Source organism: Dunckerocampus dactyliophorus, chromosome 6 (genome assembly GCF_027744805.1).
Source record: "Dunckerocampus dactyliophorus isolate RoL2022-P2 chromosome 6, RoL_Ddac_1.1, whole genome shotgun sequence".
Lineage (NCBI taxonomy): Eukaryota > Metazoa > Chordata > Actinopteri > Syngnathiformes > Syngnathidae > Dunckerocampus > Dunckerocampus dactyliophorus.
The window spans coordinates 6,883,100-6,905,095 of NC_072824.1; the positions used below are offsets into that span (position 1 = coordinate 6,883,100).

The 21,996-nt window shown below is 43.6% G+C and overlaps 2 protein-coding genes and 1 long non-coding RNA gene across 4 annotated transcripts in view; 2 read left to right on the plus strand and 1 right to left on the minus strand.

Annotated features, from left to right (window-relative positions):
• Positions 1-7: 7 nt before the first annotated feature.
• On the plus strand, positions 8-8,846 carry xpo1a (exportin 1 (CRM1 homolog, yeast) a). Its single transcript, XM_054780112.1, has 25 exons — positions 8-561; positions 1,079-1,211; positions 1,310-1,411; positions 1,489-1,561; positions 1,634-1,695; positions 1,778-1,822; positions 1,903-2,084; positions 3,101-3,149; positions 3,220-3,339; positions 3,516-3,644; positions 3,737-3,895; positions 3,988-4,170; positions 4,245-4,383; positions 4,453-4,634; positions 4,705-4,861; positions 4,981-5,144; positions 5,225-5,359; positions 5,428-5,611; positions 5,684-5,790; positions 5,971-6,165; positions 6,267-6,435; positions 6,511-6,645; positions 6,726-6,885; positions 7,941-8,037; positions 8,178-8,846. The coding sequence occupies exons 2-25, from the start codon at positions 1,086-1,088 to the stop codon at positions 8,322-8,324; spliced, it is 3,201 nt and encodes a 1,066-aa protein (XP_054636087.1). The 5' UTR covers positions 8-561; positions 1,079-1,085; the 3' UTR covers positions 8,325-8,846.
• A 374-nt stretch (positions 8,847-9,220) lies between these two features.
• Positions 9,221-11,236, minus strand: LOC129183177 (uncharacterized). Its single transcript, XR_008570754.1, has 3 exons — positions 11,024-11,236; positions 10,658-10,921; positions 9,221-10,584 (listed from the first exon to the last, which is right to left on the minus strand). It is a non-coding gene; the product is annotated as an uncharacterized LOC129183177 (long non-coding RNA).
• A 7,207-nt stretch (positions 11,237-18,443) lies between these two features.
• The window catches only part of usp34 (ubiquitin specific peptidase 34), a 42,605-nt gene continuing 39,052 nt past the window's right edge, over positions 18,444-21,996 (plus strand). For both annotated transcript variants that reach the window (XM_054778844.1, XM_054778845.1), the window contains exon 1: positions 18,444-18,798. In XM_054778844.1, coding sequence (XP_054634819.1) covers positions 18,756-18,798 — 43 coding nt within the window. In that variant the 5' untranslated portion in view covers positions 18,444-18,755. The remainder of the gene's footprint in view (positions 18,799-21,996) is intronic.

The following is a 21,996-nucleotide window of genomic DNA, read 5'->3' on the forward strand; positions in this document are numbered from 1 at the left end:
TTTACGCGGCGCTCGGCGGGCCGAAGCACCGAGAATGAATATCCCGGTCTCAACCGGTTTGAGCCGGTCCGTGGATGGAAGCATGAGCCTAGAGGACGAGCTCACTAGCACGCATTAAATCTTTGACTTTTAAGTGTGTGCGAAGCCAAGCTAAAATAAAAGCTGACTGTTTCGTTTGGTTACTATGACCCGGAATAGTGACAGCTTAGCTAATAGCTAAAAGCTTAGCAAGTAGGGCTGAATATCATTGACTTTTCCATTAGAGGGCTACATAGCAGTTAGCATGGTGGTAGTCGGCTGCCATTCCCGCTGATCAAAGAAACATACATTTCTGACGTGGATGTACGTTTAATACCACTGCAACAATCGACCGATAACCAACGTAAGATATTTAATAAAATCACTTCCAATTGTCGCGTTAGCATTAGCTCCTTGCTAATTGTGGCGGTTTCTGTGTGTGGCATGAGCTAAACTTACATTTGCCTGCGCAGATTTTTTTACTCTTAAGTTTAAGAGCTCACCAACTAAAGTCTTTCGACGAAAGGGCGGAAGAAAAACAAGGTGAGTCAACGCTTTTTCGGACCAACTTACCCGACATGGGCTAGACGTTAGCTTCAAAGTGTGCACGCTAACCTGCTGTTTGTTTTATCTAGGTGCCAGCTAAGCGTTCACACACGAATCCATAGTGACACCTGCTTGTAACTACAGGGGCCGCTACCCCCAGGATGCGATTGAAATAACTTTTTAAATGCTGCAAAGTGACGAATCGGGTCAGGCTCGTCCTTCTGTTGTGTATGTCTTTTTCCAGATGGCGGCGCTGTGGCACGTTGTAACATTTGTGTTTGAACCATGCTTGTTTTTACTGTCTGAAAGCATCACGTGTAAATACGACACCCACTGACATGTTTAGGTATTTGCTGCTTTAGCTACTTTGTAACTTTGTACCTTTTTAGATGTGATTCTTAGCTACAATGCACAGCAATACTTTGATGTTTTTAGAAGATATTTCATTTAGTGCAGTGTCAGCCATGAAGCCCAGGTGATGCAAAGGTTTCCTTTGACCTTCTCCTCCTTTCAGACTCTCTATGCCAGCAGAAATGACCATGTTGGCCGACCACCCAGCCAGACAGCTGCTGGACTTCAGCCAAAAGCTAGACATCAACCTGCTGGACAACGTGGTCAACTCCATGTACCATGACATTGGATCACAGGTGAGCCGCCTGCTGACGCCATCTGTAAGTGGCAATGTTGGCTGTTGTAGAAAGCAGTTATGTCAGACAGTAAATATGATTCCCCCAAATGAATGCAGCAACGAGTGGCCCAGGAAGTGCTCACCAACCTGAGGGACCACCCAGACGCGTGGACCAGAGTGGACACCATCCTGGAGTTTTCCCAGAACATGAAAACTAAGGTAGTGTTGCTTTGATGTTTTCTCCACATCAACCCATTTAAAAAAATAAGTGTAGTCATTTTTCTTCTGTTCTTCAGTATTATGCACTGCAGATTCTGGAGACTGTCATTAAAACTCGCTGGAAGATTCTTCCCAGAAACCAGTGTGAAGGTTAGTTTGTTCGCATTGTGAACAGTCTGCACGTGTTTGTCAGCTTTTAAAAGTAACGTGCATGTTTCACAGGCATCAAGAAGTATGTTGTGGGACTTATCATCAAGACTTCCTCGGACCCAGCAAACATGGAGGTCAATTGACTTTTATAGCACACACATGTTGTGCATGTTGTTCAAATGTTGACTTTGTGTGTATCTTTTTATTTTTTTTTAGAAAGAGGGCGTGTACATTTCAAAGCTCAACATGATCCTGGTCCAGGTAAACAGTCTGCTGCACGCAGGAACAACGTCAGGATCACCATGGGGCATGAGCTACACTTCTTCTTCTGGCCTCTGTAGATCCTGAAGCAGGAGTGGCCCAAACACTGGCCCACCTTCATCAGCGATATCGTGGGTGCCAGTCGCACTAGCGAGAGCCTGTGTCAGAACAACATGATCATCCTCAAGCTGCTCAGCGAGGAGGTCTTTGACTTCTCCAGTGGACAGATGACTCAGGTGAAGGCCAAGCACCTCAAGGACAGGTGAGAAAAGCCAATCACTGCTCTGCTGCCACCTTCTAGTGCAGGGGTGCACAAATTGCGGCCTGTGGCCCACATCAGGTTCCCCAAGCGTCTTAATCTGGCCCACCGGGCGTTTCCAAATTCCTTTTTAGTAAACCTTTAACATTGAAGCCGTATCCGGCAACATGACTTGCAGTGCTATTGTGACACGCTTGAGTACAGGTAGTAATCAGATGCTATCTGTAGCTTGTACAAAAAGGCGATCCATACAGCACAGCACATCAACAAACACGTGACGCACATTGTAACCTACCTACTGCACCATGTGTGCATACAAATAAATATCAATGCAAAATGCCCATGCCAAAATTACACCCATATAGTCCTGCCGCAGGGCATGCTGGGTAGCTTGTGGTACTCTCTCCCCCAACATTTTGCCGTGTTTGTGGCATTTTTGCTTGATTGCAAAGTATGTTGAGGAGGTTGTCGGGGAAATAAACGAGGAGGGACATTAACGTACGTTTGATATTCAATGTGTTATTGTTCATACCTCATAGTTGTTGCCGCTGGACTACCCAGCATGCTTTGCGGCACTTAAAATAACAGTAAGTTACTTGTTATGTTTACCGCAATGCTGTTGTTTATCACCCTCGTAGTAGTAGCATTTGATTCATGTGATGCGTTAACTTGCCGTGGATGTGTTGTGTTTTCATTTTGTTGCACCATGAGTAAGTATGTCGTGCTCTTTGCTGACCACCCATATTTGGATGGCCCCTCGGCCAAATTTGTCAACCCAATGTGGCCTGTGAGTCAAAAAATTTGCCCACCCCTGTTTTAGTTTCTCTTCACCTCAATGACAGGAGCAAACATTGATGTTCACATCTTAAACATGTATTTTATTGGACAGCAACAATAATAAATGTCACTACTTGACAGGAGCCAGCAGAGGGCGCCATTAATACAGGCCCATACAGTTTAGTTTAATTGAAACATTGTTGTCCCAACCTGACCTTCACCCTGTTTTGTTCTTCTCTCAGCATGTGCAACGAGTTTTCACAAATCTTCCAGCTGTGCCAATTTGTGATGGTAAGAGCATCTCCTCTCAGGTCTGTTTATTGATCTCCTCCGCGTCCTTCACCTTACTGCTTCTCTCCAGGAAAACTCCCAGAATGCACCACTGGTGCACGCTACTCTGGAGACTCTCCTGCGTTTCCTCAACTGGATTCCTCTGGGCTACATATTTGAGACCAAACTCATCAGCACCCTGGTCTACAAGGTAAGGTGTAGTTTTATTTTCATTGTAGTATTTTAGTCTAACAAAAATTGCAACCCTAATATGCTGACTTGTTTGTCACACTCGCAAACTAGCAATGTGCGAGATGTTCATTCATTGATCATTGCTAGCAGGATATTTCCAGGGTTCCCAGTTAAATAAATTAATGTTGTTTGCAGTTCTTGAACGTGCCAATGTTTCGCAACGTGACACTGAAATGTTTGACGGAAATTGCTGGCGTGAGCGTGAACCAGTACGAGGAGCAGTTTGCCAACTTGTTTACTCTTACCATGTGTCAGCTCAAACAGGTACACACCCATGATAATTACAATAATCATATAAATAACAAATGTGTGAAAGAACGTTGAATAATCAACGCACCAAACTTTTGTGTGCTCAGATGTTGCCCTTGAACACAAACATCAGAGTGGCTTATGCCAATGGGAAGGATGACGAGCAGAACTTCATTCAGAACCTCAGTTTGTTCCTCTGCACCTTCCTCAAAGAACACGGCCAGCTGGTAGAGAAGAGGCCCAACCTGCGAGAGACACTCATGGAGGTAGGAGGCCACACGGAGCACACCTGACACAAAACGGACTACAACACTGACTATTTTCTGATTCTCACCACCCGTCTGTGCCTGGCCCACAGGCCCTACACTACATGCTGCTGGTGTCTGAGGTGGAGGAGACTGAGATCTTCAAGATCTGTCTGGAGTATTGGAACCACTTATCAGCAGAGCTTTACAGGGAGAGCCCCTTCTCCACCTCCAGCACGCCGCTGCTGTCTGATGTACCGCCTCGCCGACACCTCTACCTGACCGTCCTCTCTCAGGTGAGCCATTGAGCTCCATACACTACTGTTGTTCCATCATTTGCATCTTAACTTTATATTTTTCCTTTTCCCAGGTGCGCTTGCTGATGGTGAGCCGCATGGCCAAGCCCGAGGAGGTTCTGGTGGTAGAGAACGACCAGGGGGAGGTGGTCAGGGAGTTCATGAAGGACACAGATGCCATCAACCTCTACAAAAACATGAGGGAGACCCTCGGTAGGCATCTTGTGTTTGACCAGTGCACCGGTTTGACCTTGATCAACATTAAGATTCTAAACTCCGCAGTGTATCTGACCCATCTGGACTACGTGGACACTGAGCGCATCATGACAGAAAAGCTCCACAACCAGGTGAACGGCACAGAGTGGTCGTGGAGGAACCTCAACATGCTCTGCTGGGCCATCGGCTCCATCAGCGGGGCCATGCATGAAGAAGATGAGAAGAGGTTTCTAGTCACAGTCATCAAGGTGATTGACATGTTTACTTTTGTTGTTGGCGGCGGCGGTGGTCCAATGTGTGACAGTGTGTCGTCTTCAGGACCTTCTGGGCTTGTGTGAGCAGAAGAGAGGGAAGGACAACAAGGCAATCATTGCGTCCAACATCATGTACATTGTAGGCCAGTACCCTCGCTTCCTGAGAGCTCACTGGAAGTTCCTCAAGACTGTCGTCAATAAGCTCTTTGAGTTCATGCACGGTGAGAAGATCCTTGATTCTTTTGTCTCCGTTGAGAGGTCGCTGTGCCCCCCCCCCCCCCCCCCCCTCTTTTTTTTTTTTAAAGTGAATGTTGCGACTTGTCAACACGTGGTCTTGCAGAGACGCACGACGGTGTTCAGGACATGGCCTGTGACACCTTCATCAAGATCGCACAGAAATGCCGCCGCCATTTTGTCCAGGTTCAGGTGGGCGAGGTGATGCCCTTCATCGACGAGATCCTCAACAACATCAACACCATCATCTGCGACCTGCAGCCTCAGCAGGTCAGTGCTGACTTCCCTCTCAGGTTAAGCGCTCTGGATGGGTCCATATAAGTCGTCTCCCCCCCGGTCTGTGTCTGCAGGTGCACACGTTCTATGAGGCTGTGGGCTACATGATTGGCGCCCAGACAGATCAGGCGGTCCAGGAGCTTCTAATAGAGAAGTACATGATGCTGCCCAATCAAGTGTGGGACAGCATCATCCAGCAGGCCACAAAGGTAAGGACTGCAGGAACGTGTAGGAACCCTCACACCTTCACACACTCCGCATACGCTCTACTCTGCAGAACGTGGACATCCTGAAGGACGCAGAGACTGTGCGTCAGCTTGGGAGCATACTCAAAACAAACGTCAGAGCCTGTAAAGCCGTCGGACATCCCTTTGTGGTCCAGCTGGGTCGCATCTACCTTGACATGCTCAATGTCTACAAATGTCTGAGTGAGAACATCTCCTCTGCCGTCCAGACCAACGGTCAGCCTCCCTCCTCATCTTTTCTGTATTTTTTCCCCCCCCCCTGTTTTAATGATCCTCATTATTAAACAGGCGAGATGGTCACCAAGCAACCTTTGATCAGGACCATGAGGACGGTGAAGAGAGAGACCCTCAAGCTCATCTCAGGATGGGTCAGTCGCTCCAACGACCCTCAGATGGTGAGGAACATCCCGCTTCACCAACACTGAGAAGACAAGACAGCTGCATCTTATATGCACGTTATATTTCTATATATTATATATATTATATTTCTCATCCAGAAAAATAGCTGCTCCATTCTCTCTAGTATGTTCCACATCTTCAAGCATGCTACATGTGAATGTTGCAAATGTGCTCAGGTGGCAGAGAACTTTGTGCCTCCGCTTCTGGAGGCGGTGCTTATCGATTACCAGAGGAACGTGGCGGCTGCCAGGGAGCCCGAGGTCCTCAGTACCATGGCAACCATCGTCAACAAGTTGGGAGTCCATATTACAGGAGAAATCCCTAAAATCTTTGACGCTGTCTTTGAGTGCACCTTGAACATGATCAACAAGGTGGGTCAGATGTTGCCACATTTGAGCGACTGAGTGAAGTAAAAGCACAGTGCTTCATGTGTTTTGTGTGGGGTACTTTTGTTCCTCGCCTATGTCTTCAGGACTTTGAGGAATTCCCAGAGCACAGGACGCACTTCTTCTACCTGCTTCAAGCGGCCACTTCCCAGTGCTTTCCGGCTTTCCTGGCCATTGCCCCCGCCCAGTTTAAGCTCATCCTGGACTCTATTATCTGGGCCTTCAAGCACACCATGAGGAACGTTGCAGACACAGGTGAGGGCCAGCAAGCTTTTCCTTGAACAATAGAATTGGTTTGAAAGATGACTTCTGCTTGTGGCCTTCTTGCAGGTCTTCAGATCCTCTTCACGCTGCTACAGAACGTGTCTTCAGAGGAGGCGGCAGCTCAGAGCTTCTACCAGACGTACTTCTGTGACATCCTGCAGCATATCTTCTCTGTTGTCACGGACACGTCTCACACTGCAGGTGCTGCATCTCATCACCTTGCACACCTGTCCCTAATGAAGTGGAAGCGCTGTCAATGCCTCACTGCTGTCTGTCTGCAGGTCTGACCATGCACGCCACCATCCTGGCTTACATGTTCAACCTGGTGGAGGAGGGCAAGGTCAGCGTGGCCTTGAGCACCGCCAGCCCCGCCAACAATCAGGTGCACGTGCAGGAATACATCGCCAACCTGCTCAAGACCGCATTCCCACATCTGCAGGAGTAAGTCTTCATCATCATTTAAGACTCTATACTGTATACTCCAGTACACCTTCATACTCTGGATCCCGATTATGGCTGACTCATGTCGACATAATCGAAACAGAACCAAACCATGGCTTACACATTCATTTGTGACTTGGTGACTTTTTATTTTAGATTCTTGTGTTGTCATTAGAGCTGTGACAAATGATTAATCAATGGTTAATCTATTACCCGATTAATCAAACTATTTTGGTAATCGATTCTGTTGTTTTTTTTAATTTAAATATGTAAATATCCTCAGATTTCAGCCTCTCAAATGTGAATATTTTTTAATTTCTTAGTCATCCATGAAAGCAGACCTATTATCTTCTGTGTTTTAGTGGAAAACAAGATATTCTCTCACATCAGCTTTGACTTTGGGAAAACAGTGATAGGCATTTTTGCCTCTTTTCTGATATGTTGCGGACCCAACCACTAACTGTAGGTGTTTGCTTCATATTCATTTGGTCCATCTATGGCCTAACCCATTACTCCATTAATTGAAACAACAAGCTTCAGATTAATCGACTAAGAAAATGATCATGATTGTGTTTCTGTGTACATCTATTGTTTTACTGAAGCTATTTGACAAAACATTTAGATTTTTTTAATTCAGAAGACTCATTCAAAAATGTAATATGTGGTATTCTACACTGGTCACTAGGTGTCAGTAATGTTACATTTATGAAACAATAGCCTGCCAGAAAAGTATGCTGTCCAGAAAACTCTCCCAATGTTAAAGTCATTTCTGTCTAATATGTCTGATTTCCTGTTATTGGTCTACTACATTGGGCATTAGGAGCGTAAAGGTGACTAAGTGGGGTGTTATTTCATGCCTAGAGGGCTCAAATAAAGAACATATTTAGAAAGTCGTAAACGGGTTTTGTATGCTGTAACTACGAAAATGAGAAAGTAAGCACAATTGGCTGGCAGCAAAGGATGCATAGAGGCCATGTGAAAGGTCATTGCGGGGAAATAAATAAGTGTGTGATGCTGTAGACATAAGAAGCGCTAAGTGTTGTGATTGTGGTCAGTGCCCAGGTGAAGGTGTTTGTAACAGGGCTGTTCAGCCTGAACCAGGACATTCCTGCCTTCAAGGAGCACCTGAGAGACTTCCTGGTCCAGATCAAGGTCAGTGTCTACACCAGACCCATAGCTCCTCACGACAGGGCGTGGAGGTGTCCACACACAACATGCTCATGTACACTATGTCTACATTATGTATGTACTGTACATTGTTGCTGAGCTTTGTGGTGTGTGTGCCTGTGCAGGAGTTTGCTGGTGAGGACACGACAGACCTGTTCCTGGAGGAGAGGGAGGCCTCTCTGCGTCAGGCCCAGGAAGAGAAACACAAGCTCCAAATGTCCGTGCCCGGCATCCTCAACCCCCACGAGCTGCCCGAGGAGATGTGCGACTGAAGCGGCACAAGGGTCACACAAGAGCAGGACGCTTCCTGATGATGAACTGTTTTCTCTTCTCTTCGTGTGTGCACGCGCATGCGTGAAAAGAGAAGGGGTCTGAGGAAGACCCTCAGCACTCGGTTGGACGTCGACCAAATCAATGTCAATATGTAAATGATGCAATTTGCCGCTGAGCCTCCCAACAATTGTGCAGATTTTTGTTCCATATGAACTTATTTTATACCTTCATTTTGTGTGTGTGTGTGTGTGTGTGTGTGCGTATGTGTGTCTTTGCTAATTAAAGCTTTATTTTGACCACACATGTTGCATATTAAAGCTTCATTTGAGCCCCCTTACCTAATTGTTCATATGTAATATAGAATAGTCAAACATGCCCCTCACATGTGGACACTTCCTTTGTTGTCTTTGTTTTGGGTTGTGTGTTTACTGGAAGCCAGGTGGCCTCTTTTGGAATGAGAAGGAAGTGTTTGTAAAAGTGTCTTAGTACTCTTTGACTATAAAGTTGGCTATTTTTACAAACCGACTGTGAGGCTCTGCTTTGTGCTCACGAAAGAACACACTACTTGCCTGCTGGGAAAAGACCACGCGTAATTCCTCTTATCACACCTACTTGGTGCACTTGAGTCAAATGAACTTTCATGAGTTGTACTTGGAGTGAAATTTCAAGCTGTGTACAAGAGCAAATTAAATCTCCAGTTAATGTTAACTTCTAGACATGTACAGTAAGCATTTTAGCACCAAAGTCATGTGTTGTAAAGATATTTTAAATGTTGATCAAGTACATTAGTTTCATATTTTACTGACAGGTCACAATTTATTAAATGTTCATGACTATTAAACATGCCATTTATTCATTATATGTTCATGGAAGATAAATATGTTGTCATTTAAATGTTCAAGGAAGTTTATTAAGGGCCTGCAAAGCCCAGCAGCCCATTCAATTATTGCTCATACTTGTTATTATACAGTATTAGTTAATGTCAGGGTGCAAGGATGCAATGCCAGAGGAGGACATTCTTTTGCTTTTTTTATGTCTCAACATATTTTACACTTGTTTAACTGTTTATAACATTGCTTTTGCTTTTTGTGACATCCCAAATGCAAGACACGCCATGATGCGGTGGATTATCACATATGTAACGCCGTTGATGGTTGAGTTACGTAGTTATTTCTTTGCTTGTGGACATTTTATTGGCAAATGTTTTCTGTTATCCACAAAAAATGTTCACATTACAGTTATTAACGTGATCTTGCGTTTAATTTGCTTTTCTGTCTCGGCTGCTGCAGGAATAGACCATTTTAAGTACAACAGGCCACAAAGAATTGGATAATAATAACATATATACCCATCATCCCACGTTTATATAAGTGAATTTCTGCAAAGAAATTATTTATTAATAAATGATTAATAAATTAACACATTTTCAATTCTTAAGGCAAATCAGCCTATGTGGAACAAAAGCAAAGACATTCTATGTAAAAATGTGTGCTCAGCAGCAGCCATGCACTGCAAAATCTAAATTTCAACAAAGTAAAAAAAACTCCCATTTTAAGCAACCATTTCTTGTTTTTTTCCTAAAAAGAAAAAAATATCTCATGTAGCAATTTTCACTTGAGAAAAAAATCTTATATTAAGAAAGTATAGCTAGCCAACTCTTAAGAGGGTTTTTTTTCCAGAAATTAGTTAGTTTTTCTAAAAACAAGCTAAAATGTTTGATTATTCTTCAGCAACCAATTAAGAATATTTGCCTTAAATTAAGAGCCTCACAAAAGCAAATTTAATCTTAATTTAGGAATCTCATAAGAGCATTTGGCTCACTTCTTACCTTGTAAATAGAACATTTGAAATCTAGCTATGTGATGAAGAACAATTTACTTATTTTAGGACTCATTATACTCTTAAAAGTTACAAGAAAAATATTTTACGTTTACTGTCGAATGAGACTCCTTCGAATCGACTGTCAAATAGTTCAACATTCTAAGACACCCCTAGTGGCCACTAGCTACGCTGCCACCTACCAGTCCAGCATAGCTAGCATTCGGCATCAGTCGCTCGCTAGCTCGGGTCCATCACAGCAGTTACAGTATACATCGTCACATCCCCCGAAAAACATTCCATTCCATTCCAGAATGATCTTTGTCTGAGATGATTTTCTGGTGAGTGTGTATCAGGTAGTAAAAACAGGAAAAGGCGTACTGCATGTCTTCTGAGTGACGCCAGCGGTGGCTTGAGGTCTTCTCAAATTCTTTTGGAAATCTGCAAGAAAAACAGCAGGAGCCTCAGCGTCCACCCCTTTGAAGGTCCGACATTAGAACCTGTTGGCACTCACGTGTTTTGCAGCTCCTGCATGATAACCTTGTCAGTCATGTAGGGCGCGTGGGCGATCACTCTTCGGAGCCAGGCGCCAAACTTGAGCAGTTAAAGAAGCTCAGGTTTTACCTCATGCGTAACAACTGAAACTTTGGGGTTCTCCAGGTCGAGCCAGTCGGGAATCCGCCCGTCGGTGACGATGTAGCTGTGTCGCACCCAGGCCGTGAATAGAGGAGGGCATCGCTGTCTTGGAAGGGGCTGGCTTTGAGATCATCTCGGGTCTCTTTTTTGGGACGGATAGACTTTATCAGTGAAAATGGAGTGTCAGCGTGATATTACTCGAACATGTTAATTAGTGCAGTTGTCGTTTGAAGTGGTGCACAACCTTGTTGATGATGGGGTCCGTCAGGTTCCAGAACAAGTACGCAGTGCTGACGGCCAACTCCTTCCCATTAGCATCGGTTTAGCCTCCCGGAGAATATCAGTCGAGTGCTGTGGACTTTTGAGGTGTAGCAGAGCGATGCTGGCATCCGGGTCCAACTCAAATTGAGGATCACATGTACAAACATACAGCCAGGGACAATGAATTTGTTCTTGCTACTATGATGATGTTTTGGCGGGTGAATAAAAACTGTTCAAGAGCTCATGATTGGTACTGTTTTATATTGTCATTTTCGTATACTTTATCTTTTATGGCTTGAGTTTTATATATATTGTGTGTGATTTCAGATGATCTTACGATTAGATGTTTTTTTTACGCTTTTTTAAAAAAAATTTTTATTACGCATGGACCGCGTGTTGCTGTTTTTTTTTCTTCAATTATCTAACGCAGTGATTCGGTGAAAGCAGGGGTACGCGTACCCCTAGTGGTACATGAGCAAATTGCAGCGGGTTTATAGAAACAGTCCATTTCCAAGATGATAAGTAAATATTCTCAGAAGACACGAGACAAAAAAGGTTGGGAAACACTAGTCTAATAAGCTGATGAGTGGCAGCTGGTACACAATGTGACTGATCCCCATTGCAGTGGAGGAAATGGAGCGCTGCTAATTGAAAGGGATTGCGCACGGTTGCAGAGGAAAGCCAAGAAGGTGGGGAAAAGGGGGAAGTGGAGGAGCGAGGAGGACGACGTAGCAGGACACAGGGTCGAGACGACGTGTGGGAGCCGCAGGGCTTCCTGGAGAAAGAGGAAAGGAAGCAGTGCATGAGAGTCACCAGACCAGATGGACAACATCGGACGAGTCGGGAAAAGATACTACGCTCCCGAAACGATAAGTAAAGGAAAGAGAGCCACGCCTAATCACGCATGTGTGCTGTAACTTGTCACAAACAACCACACATGAAGGACCTGCAAGAGGAGCTGCAGGGCTGTAGGCAGGTGTGATTTGGATCAGGCGCCCCCACCCCTCTCCATAAAGGAAAGCTGAAATAGGAGTTGGACTTTGCGGGACTTGGCGTACTGTTGCTGCCACTATTGTGAACGGTTTTACAGTCATCCTTCGTTTATAGCGGTTCATTGGTTCCAGACCCGACCACGATATGGGATGCAATGTGAATAAATGGAATATTTTTGTATTTAGAGCATAGAAAACCTGTTTAGGACTTTCCAAATACGTTTTTTGTCCTGTCCAGCCACCGAGGTAGATGGTTTTGTTGATGTAAATGCCCTTACAAATGCTGTTTTTAACATTAGAGCCCTGGAGACTTAAAAAAACTCGAGATGGCCGCTAGCTAGCAAGCTTGTGAGCAAGTGAGCTAACCAGTTAGCTTCAAATTTGTTTCTAAAGTCTTTCATGTCAGACATGGCATGGCTGACTTCATGACTTCATTCATTGTTATAATAAGTAATGTAATGTAAGGTCATGTCTCAGTGTTTTGTGTCATGACTGCCTAGTGACCAGAATACTACATATCACTGGTATTTCAATATGTTGTGACCAATAACAGATCATAGTCTACCATGAAACAGCGATCATTAATTCATTTCTGAAAAAACACCATATAGCGAGGGACGACTGTACACCTTTTAATTGTGAACCGTTACTTATTTTTCCCTTTTTTAATATAAATATGTACTTTAAACCTTTTTCAATTTATGTATATAATTTGAACTTCATTTTAAGTTGGATGGAACAGATTTCATTGAACGATTGTTGTCCTGTAGCTGGTGTAAAACCCACACACCTCACACTTTGACACCTGTTCTCTGCCCCTAGGAGGCTTATTTGGACGGTACATTGTAGACTGGCAGCTTTACCGCGGTGAGCTTGTCGGCGTTGGCAGCAGGCAATTTGGCTCGCAGCTCCTCTGATACCTTGAAGGACCTCGGAAAGCCACTCAGATAGGCCAGAGTCTGCATTTAGACGACGCCTGGAAACTCTTTGTCTGTTTTTCACTTAACATCAGGCAATTAGGAGTCATTTTTAAGACAAGGTTTTTAAGGTATTCATTTCCTGACAACAAAACCTCACCAGGTGACTTCTGGAGATGAGTAGGTCTTGCCTTCATTGTGCATGGCTGCCAACGCCTTTTCAGCTGGAATACAAAACATACGTACAACAGCACCCCCTGAACCCTTGCACACAAAAGAGGGAAAACACCCTTCTGATCAAAATCTTAAGACCAGTTGAAAAATTGCTAGAATTTGCATTTTGCACATTTGGATCTTAATGAGGTTTTAAGTAGAGCTACAATATGCAAAAGCAAGAAGTGGGAGTGAGACAAAAAGCATTTTGAAAAAGTAATTTATTGAAAACAACAATTGAACTGAAATAGGATGTTTATCAGCTGATCAAAAGTTTAAGACCATCGCTCAAAAAATAAAAAAAACTCTCCAAACCAGAACAAAAAATGTTCTCAGTAGGACTCAGTAATGAGTAGCTCCACCGTTCTTGTTCATCACTTCAAAAATGGGTTTGGGCATGCTTGATGCGAGTGTTTCCAGGAGGCTAGTGGGAACATTGCTCCAATGGTGAAGATGGCTTCACCAAGGGCATCAACTGTCTGGAACTGATGGCCATTTTTATAAACTTCCCTTGCCATCCATCCCCAAATGTTCTCTATGGGATTTAAATGAGGGGAACATGCAGGATGGTCCAAAAGAGTGATGTTATTCTCCCTGAAGAAGTCCTTGGTCAAGCGAGCATTGTGAACTGCAGCGTTGTCCTGTTGAGAAACCCAGCTGTTACCACACAGACGAGGGCCCTCAGTCATGAGGGAAGCCCGCTGCAACATCTGCACGTAAGCAGCCACCGTTTGACGACCCTGCACCACCCGAAGCTCCGGTGTTCCACTGAATGAAAAAGCACCCCAGTTCATGATGGACCCCCCTCCACTGTGTCGGGTAGAAAACATCTCAGGTGGGATCTCCTTGTCATGCCAGTAACGTTGGAAGCCATCTGGACCGTCAAGGTTATATTTTTTCTCATCAGAGAATAAAACTTTTTTCCACCTTTCAATGTCCCATGTTTGATGCTCCCTGGCAAAGTCTAAACAGGCAGTTTTGTGGCGTTGAAGGAGACGAGGTCTTTGAATTAATTTTTTGTTTTTTAAACTTTTTTCCAGCAGATGCCGTCTGATGGTTATTGCACTGCAGCTTTTTTTGGGTCTACCACTTGACTTTTTTGTTCCATAATGCTTCGGATCTTTCAAAAAAAGGAGAATGACTGATTTACTGCACCCAACCTGAGCAGCAATGGCACGCTACGAGAGGCCTTGCTTATGCAGCTTGACAGTCTGACTGTGTTGAAAAAGAGAAAGCTTCTTAGCTTTAGCCATCAGGAGGGCATGACAGTGTGAATGCCTGACAGAAAATGAACATTTTGAGCAGATTTTGGCTTTTATATCCTGTGGTCTTAAAGTTTTGATCAGCTGATAAACAGCCTATTTCAGTTTAATTGTTGTTTTCAATAAATTACTTTTTCAAAATGCTTTTTGTCTCACTCCCCCTTCTTGCTTTTGCATATTGTAGCTCTACTTAAAACCTCATTAATATCCAAATGTGCAAAATGCAAATTCTAGCAGTTTTTCAACTGGTCTTAAGATTTTGATCAGGAGTGTATATTGAACTTGAAGATAGCCAAAATGTACGACGGTTCATTTGTTCCTTTATCACCAAAACTTTCTGTGTGGACAGACTGAAAAGAGCTCTGCACCAATCCTGCTGTTTTTGACCGTTTTGACACTTGGGATTCAATAACATTTTCAGCATAATTTGATGAAAAAAAATAATCACTTCACTCAATTTGAAAGCAAAAGATTCAGTCACATAAATGTAGTGTGTAGAAAAAGCTCTGGTTATAAAGAAATAAACTAACCCTATTTATTTTAGGTGGTAGGTACAGGAATATGCTCGTAAAAGTTGCTTCTGAACCTTTTGTGGTGAAATAGTTCTTTAAAAGTTAGTAGAGGAATGACCTTGTAATATTTACTTTGAACCTCTTTGTGGATAGAGAGAGGTAGAGACGGGTTATTGTCAAAATCTGAATGGCTGATGTATGACCCAAAGGTCAAAGACCATATTTCATAACTCATAAATCAAGACCACGTGACTGTGCATGTCGAATATCAAAGCACCGGAAATCATAACTGGACATCTGAAAATCATGAATAAGTGACCCATAGGTCAAAAGTCATATTTCGTAGATCAAAAACAGAAGGGTCATAGTTCGTATCGCCGCATATGTATTGCATTAAACCAAAGTTGCTGGGTGTGTGTGCTTGTGTTCCCCAGTTCTTTCCCTCCTCCTCTTTCCCTACCCTCCGCCTCTCTCGAGCAGCCTTCTGTGTGTGTGTGTGTGTGTTTAAACACACATTGATGGGTCATATATGTATAAACATGGGTCATAAATTAACCATAAATCACATTTTGACTGTAATCTCGCTCTGTGGACAAAGTTACATGAAAATAGTGTACAAGAAAATTGTAATGTGTCGCTACACAAAAAAATGCAATTAGTAATGCAAGAGAGACAGACCATCTTTACAATTCAAAATGCAGGTTCTTCCTACAGAGAAATTGGGGTGACCTGTAGTGTATATGGTATCGTGTCCCCTCCCCAATGTAATATAGCAACTTAAAAGTATCAACTCTGCACTTGTAGATGTGTGGATGTTAGGTCAGACACAGAGAGACAGGTTTTTGACAGCTGACCCCAGAGGAACACCAATGTGTGCAATATCCTGTCCATGCAGAAAATTAACCCCAAGGATGATAGGAAAGTTAAGATAATCAATGAAGCAACAAGAGATAATCAAAGAGTCTTCAAACATGAGGAAGACGGTGATGTTTTTTGGCAAGAGACAAAGGTTTATACGAGTTTGAATGAGACCTTCTGACTTGGGCACTTCTGAAACTGCCCACTTTTGAGCTGGACCAGTGTGACGACACTGCCAGGTTAAGACGAGAGCTTAAGGGGGATACGAGTTGTGATTTGTCATAATGTATATGGCCTGGAAGTGTAAGACGTGTGTGAATCAGTCCACAATGGGAAACATGCTGAGTTGTCGTGGTCACACTAGCAGTCAAGGCCAGGTTAACCTCCTCTGAACTGACAAGACGAGTCATATTTGAAACAAGACCAAATGATCTTACAATGAGACAACCTTTTGTATTTCAAGCAATTCTGCCAATATGGTAAGCAAAACTTGCTTGGCGAGAATTCTTATAACTAGAATACAGTCAAACCTGTCTTAGCGGCCACCTGTATAGAACGGCCACCTGCCTGTAGCGGCCACTGACCAAAAAAAAAAATCCCCCCCCCCCCCCCCCCAGCAAATTTGCGCGTTATAGACCCCGTGTATAGCGGTCACCTGTCTAACGCGGCCAGCGGCCACCCATTTTGTATCCCTTGGTCAATATCTGACCACATATAGCGGCCAAAATGCCGACTCAAGCAGAAGCATGCACGAAAAAGTTTTGTTTTTTTAAGCAATGAAGCCGTCGTGTGTAGACTTTAATTACTGAGTCCTAGTTCGACATAAAAAAGCCGTCTTCTTACTTTGCAATGCCGCCCTGAAAAGATTCAATGACGGCCAAAACGGTAATCTTCCCACTTTGCAATGCCGTGAATAGATTCCAAAATAGCCAAAACACCTGAATAAAACATCTAAAATATCACTTAATTGCCGACTAATTAGAGATTAGAAGCCCATTCAATAAGAAAAGGAGCGATGGTATTGTTAACGACGATCTTCGCACCTCCTCCGCACTCAATTGTTCATGCACACACCCATTCATGACTGCTTCACGCGTATCCTGTACATATATCCTCGGGCTTGTTCACTCAAATTTTTATTTCTTGCTTTTAAAATCATGTTTTAAAAAAAATCAAAGATGGAAATTTGTGACGTTCTGCAGGACAGGCGCGAGCGTCCCCTGTCCTGCGCTCTTATTTGGCGGGCTGTGCCTTCTCCGGGGAGGAAGAGGCAGCCGCTTCATGCCTGGTGGCCGTGCAGCTGCGGTCAATTAACATTTGTGGCGGATAAAAGGCCAGCGCCGTCAAATGTGCAGCGCTGGTTCATTGTTGTTATTGATATTACTAGTTTCCTCACCGGAGCTGTTAACTAGATTTACCTACCTGTTTATGTGTCAACAGAGCGTTTTCCCCTATGTCTCTTGGTTTTGCTCCAGTCTTTTTGTGAATACATGGTAATATGTGTGCGCACAAATTCAAAATGGCCGCCAACCTGTCTATAGCGGCCACCCGTCTATCGCGGCCACTTTTGCCGTTTCCCTTCAGTGGCCGCTATAGACAGATTTGACTGTACATACAGGTGAGCTTGTGTGGGGTGGGGTTGGGTGTTTGACAGCCAGGGGGAAGAAATTGCTTTTGTGTTTGGTTGTTTTTGAGAAGAGTGCTCTGTATCGCCTACCAGAAGGGAGGAATTGGAACAGTTTGTGGGCGGGGTTTGAGCGAGTCCGCAGAGATGTTGCCTGCCCTCTTCTTCGCTCTGGACCCTTACAGTTCCTCTATGGAGGGCAGGCTGGTCCCGATGGGTTTCTCTGCAAACCTGATGCAGTTTGCTCTTGTCCAGTTTGGTCACAGAGCCAAACCAAACTGAGCAAACCAACCCAAAAGAGCTGGTCACACAGTCACAGTAAGGGAAGTACTGGATTCGAATCTCTGTTGGGCATTTCTGCATGGATGTTCTCCCCGTGTGTGCGTGGGTTAACTTTATTGAAACGTAGATACAGTATAATACACAAGAATAATAGAATCCAGCAGGATGACCAAATCAAAATAAAAGACAATGAAGAAAAAAATAAATAAAATTAAAAATATGAAAAATTATAACGGAGCAGAAATTAGTAACCTTCTAGCATCCACTGTTATTAATAGCTTATTCACGAGGTGTCACAGGTAGACCACAGAATGAGCAACATTTTTCACATGTAAATAAATGACCATTTTCAGCAACCGACTAACTAAAAATCTATTATTGCCAATCCATCTTTCAATATATAGAGCTTTATTCTTATATCTAATGTCTTGATTGTTCCAAATATGTCTGCGGGGTGAGAAATTGTGTTTGTATCATCTACCAGGACAGTGAATGTTGACTATAAACGTCAGATAAGTTTACTGGTAATTCTGAATTGATCAATTGATCAATTTTATTGGAATTACATATCAGCAGAAATTCCAGGCAAGTTTTCTTTTCTTTTCTTTTCGTTTTTTTTTTTTTTTAGTTTTCTTTTCGTTGCCTTGAACCGCGTGCTTGGACTGACGTCACTGCAAGCTCTCGCGACACTTCCGAAGAAAGCCGAAGGAGAGCACGCGACGAGACGGAAGTTGCCGAAGAGTGCACACGCTGCGTCAACCCCCACCCCTCCTGTTTTAAACATGGCCGCCGTGTCCACTCTGCCAACTAAGTAACGTCCAGCCTGCAAAGTGGTCGTCTTCCTGCTGCCTTTCTTTGCCGCTCAGGTGGCGAATGTCAACGGCGCTTGGATGAGAACCGCGTTGACCAGCTCGCTGCTTGGCTTGCTTTTACCTTCACCTTCAGCAGCCGCTGCCTCCACTGGGCCATTTTTTAAAAGAGCAAAGTGTCAGCCGGAAAGTGTTTCCAGAGCGATGCTTTGACTTGGAGCACTCAAGCTGTCCTCTTCATGAACAATGTGTGAAAACTGCGCCGAGCTGGTGGAGGTTTTAAATGAAAGTAAGTGAAGACGTCCATGTTAGCAGACGAGATGATGCCTGCTATATGTTAGCTCGGTGGCTAAGTTAGCTTCATACAACTTTGCGCTCTCTTCATCTGCTTGCCTTTTCTCTCCACCTGAGAGAAGTCTATGTTTTCATATTGTTGTCGCTTACCTTCAACGTGGCTAACAGCAGGACTTCACGTCTGTCATCTGCATGTGCATACAAATGTCAGATTTATTCCAGATTCCAGATTTGGGCCTGTCTGTCAAAACAGCCAACACAACTCAGCAAGCTAGCAAACCAGACGACCCCCAAACTGCACTAAATCCTGCTGTTCTCTGAGTGTCATTGCAGTAGTGGACGCATGTATTGTTAATTGTTTTGTACTGTGTACGGCAGTGATGTTTAAAACCTGGTTGACTTGTTCAAAGACTAGCTTCTTCGAGATGAAAGTTAGCCAGCTAGCTAGTATAGCTAGCGAGTAGGCTGACTTTGTTTGATGAGTTTGTCAGCTCAGCCTGCTAGCTGTCCTCTCGCCTTGCACCCTTTGTTTTGGGACTGTCCACAATGGCCGCATAACCGTTAACGAGTCGCTTTATAACGTAACTGCCGCTACATCAATGCTGTAAATGTCTTATTGTGGGACGCCGTTGAAGATAAATAGTCGTATAAGATAGCTGCGACTAAGCTAGCCTCGAACATTAATGGCTCATTTTGGCAAATAGCTTACCGTTTATACACGGCGAGGTTGCCATGTGAATACATTTTAGTTTTGGACTCAAAGTGCACATATAATTGTTACACACTCTTGCTTGAATCGCTGCTCTGAATGCAAAGTGCTGTCTCAGCGGCGTCAAGTGAGGACAGTAAATGTAAACACAAGCCTCAATAGCTGCACGCAGCTAGCCACGCTATGCTAACAGGGCCTAGCTACACTCAAAGCTGTTCAAATATGCTTCCATTGTGTGTCGGTCAGCTTGTGTGTCTTCGGCGTGTGCATTTGTCCCTTTAATACTCATTTAAATGAAGTGGGCTCCGAAAGAAGCATCAAAGCGAGCGACCCTCGCTGGCCACAACATTAGGCAGACTACAATAGCCTGCATCAAATCATTCCGAGAGCTGTTACTAATATTCTGACGCTCTCAATGGATCTACATAAGATGGTCCGAACAGCTGTCAGCATGGTGCGTTGCAAACACAATAATGTTTATTGATATTCAGTGTGTAGTGACTTTGCTTTGGGGTGTTGCTTGCATAACGTTTGTATTACTGCTGCAACCCAATGTAAACAACTTGTGTTGTCTTATTTCGGCATTGTATGTCTAATTACATGCAGTATGGCAGAGCATGCTGGTTTTAGTAGAAATATCTGTTTCGGGGTCAAACTGTGGCTGTCAAACACTTCACAAGTGATGATGTGATTTATATTTTAACATTAAGTCTCACACACGTGTATGTAAAAAGAAGTGAAGTAATGGTAATAGTACAACGTGTTAAAGTAAAAACCACTTTTTTCGTGGAATTTTTCCCCATCATGCACAATCCTTATGTGAGACATAAACACACGTCTTTCTCTTTTATGGGAGTTCTGAAGATATAAAAAGAGACAGTTCATTAACGCATGAAATGCGATACACCTATGCTGCATACAAAGGCCGCTATTAAAACAACCTCCAACAAGGTTTTATGGTTTTATATACATGCTGTAACCATGTACATGGATAGTAACAGATACGTTCTTGATAACATGTAGTCCTTGCCATATTTTGGTCCTTTTAAGCATTACCGGAACTTCCTTCCCAGGCGTATTGCTATTGATTTCACATAGCAACATACAAACGAACGCCTACACTCAGCGTTAACTTTTCCAAACTCAAAAATAAAAATGCAGCAGCAGCAGCGGCTCCAGTATATAGCCTTAACTTTTTGGTAGCGGTCTGAGGCACTGACAGCACGGCGCTGATGCGCTGCGGTTGAGTGTGTGGTGAAGCTAGTTGCTAACCGGCTCGTAGCTAGCCGGTGTGGTGTGGCAAGGTGTCAATAACGTAGTTTGATCGGCGTGACAATGTTAATAATAACGGTGTCGCTGTATCTTGGTCAATATGCACGTCACAGTATATGCAAATGGAGCGTTGTTGGCGTTTATTTATTTATTTTTTTCCAGAGGGCTTTATAAGCGGAATAAATGTTTCCTATTCGTCTATTTTCATATCTTTAGAACTCACAGAAAAGAGAAATACGTGTTCATGTCTCCCATAAGGATTGTGGATGATGGGCAAAATTCCAAAAAAGTGCTCCCCCCCCCCCCTTAACTTTGCTCACAAGTAAGTTAGCATATGGGGACGCTGGAGTCTTCTTTCAGTGTGAGTCTTCACATAGCTTCCTGTCTGTATTCTTCTCTTCTCACCATCTTCTCCTAACACCCCTCGTTTGAAGCAAGGTCAAGCAACAAAACAAAACAAAGGAAAAGCAAAACTGTCCCTCAGAGTGTCTGAACTGAACTCTCGTTTAGTGATGACTAGCAGGACAGTGCATGCAACGCTCAAATTGTGTTTTGCATACATACGTACATACATGAATGCATACATAAAAATTGAATGATGGGATGGACGCTGATACGTTTTGTGTATTGAAGATGATTAAAGCAATCCAGTGTAGGTCGACATATGCTAACCTATCTCAACAAAACATTTTAGTAGGCCTGTCACGATCATCAATGAATCGCACAATAAATAAAAACAAAGTCTATCATTTTGCCAGCCTCGGATATATTGACATGTGCATGTGCGTTTGTTTTCCTCCTCTCTCGCTACCAAACAGGCTTGATGACAAGAGGTTTTACTCTGTGCATCTGCCTCAACACCTGAGGGCGTTTTTTTGTAAGGGAGCGCACACACAGCAGCAGAACTCTTGTGTGCACTTCTTGCAAGCTCTTTGTGTCGTGTGCTACACACGATCGAATACTTTCTTTGTGCCTGTTGTCTAGAAAACGAAATCTGACGTCAGTTTCAGTCCGTTTTGTGCATTGTTATCTTGTGACATGAAAAAGTTTGTGACAAAGACAATTCAATAAATAATACAAAATGGTGGAACTTACATTTCAGCTGAGTCCCGAAGTATAACACCTCATTGTGCACCAAACGTATTTTGCTGAATCCAAAACATGTAAGTTGAACGTACGCAGTGTTTTCCACACACAGTGTTGCTATAAGTC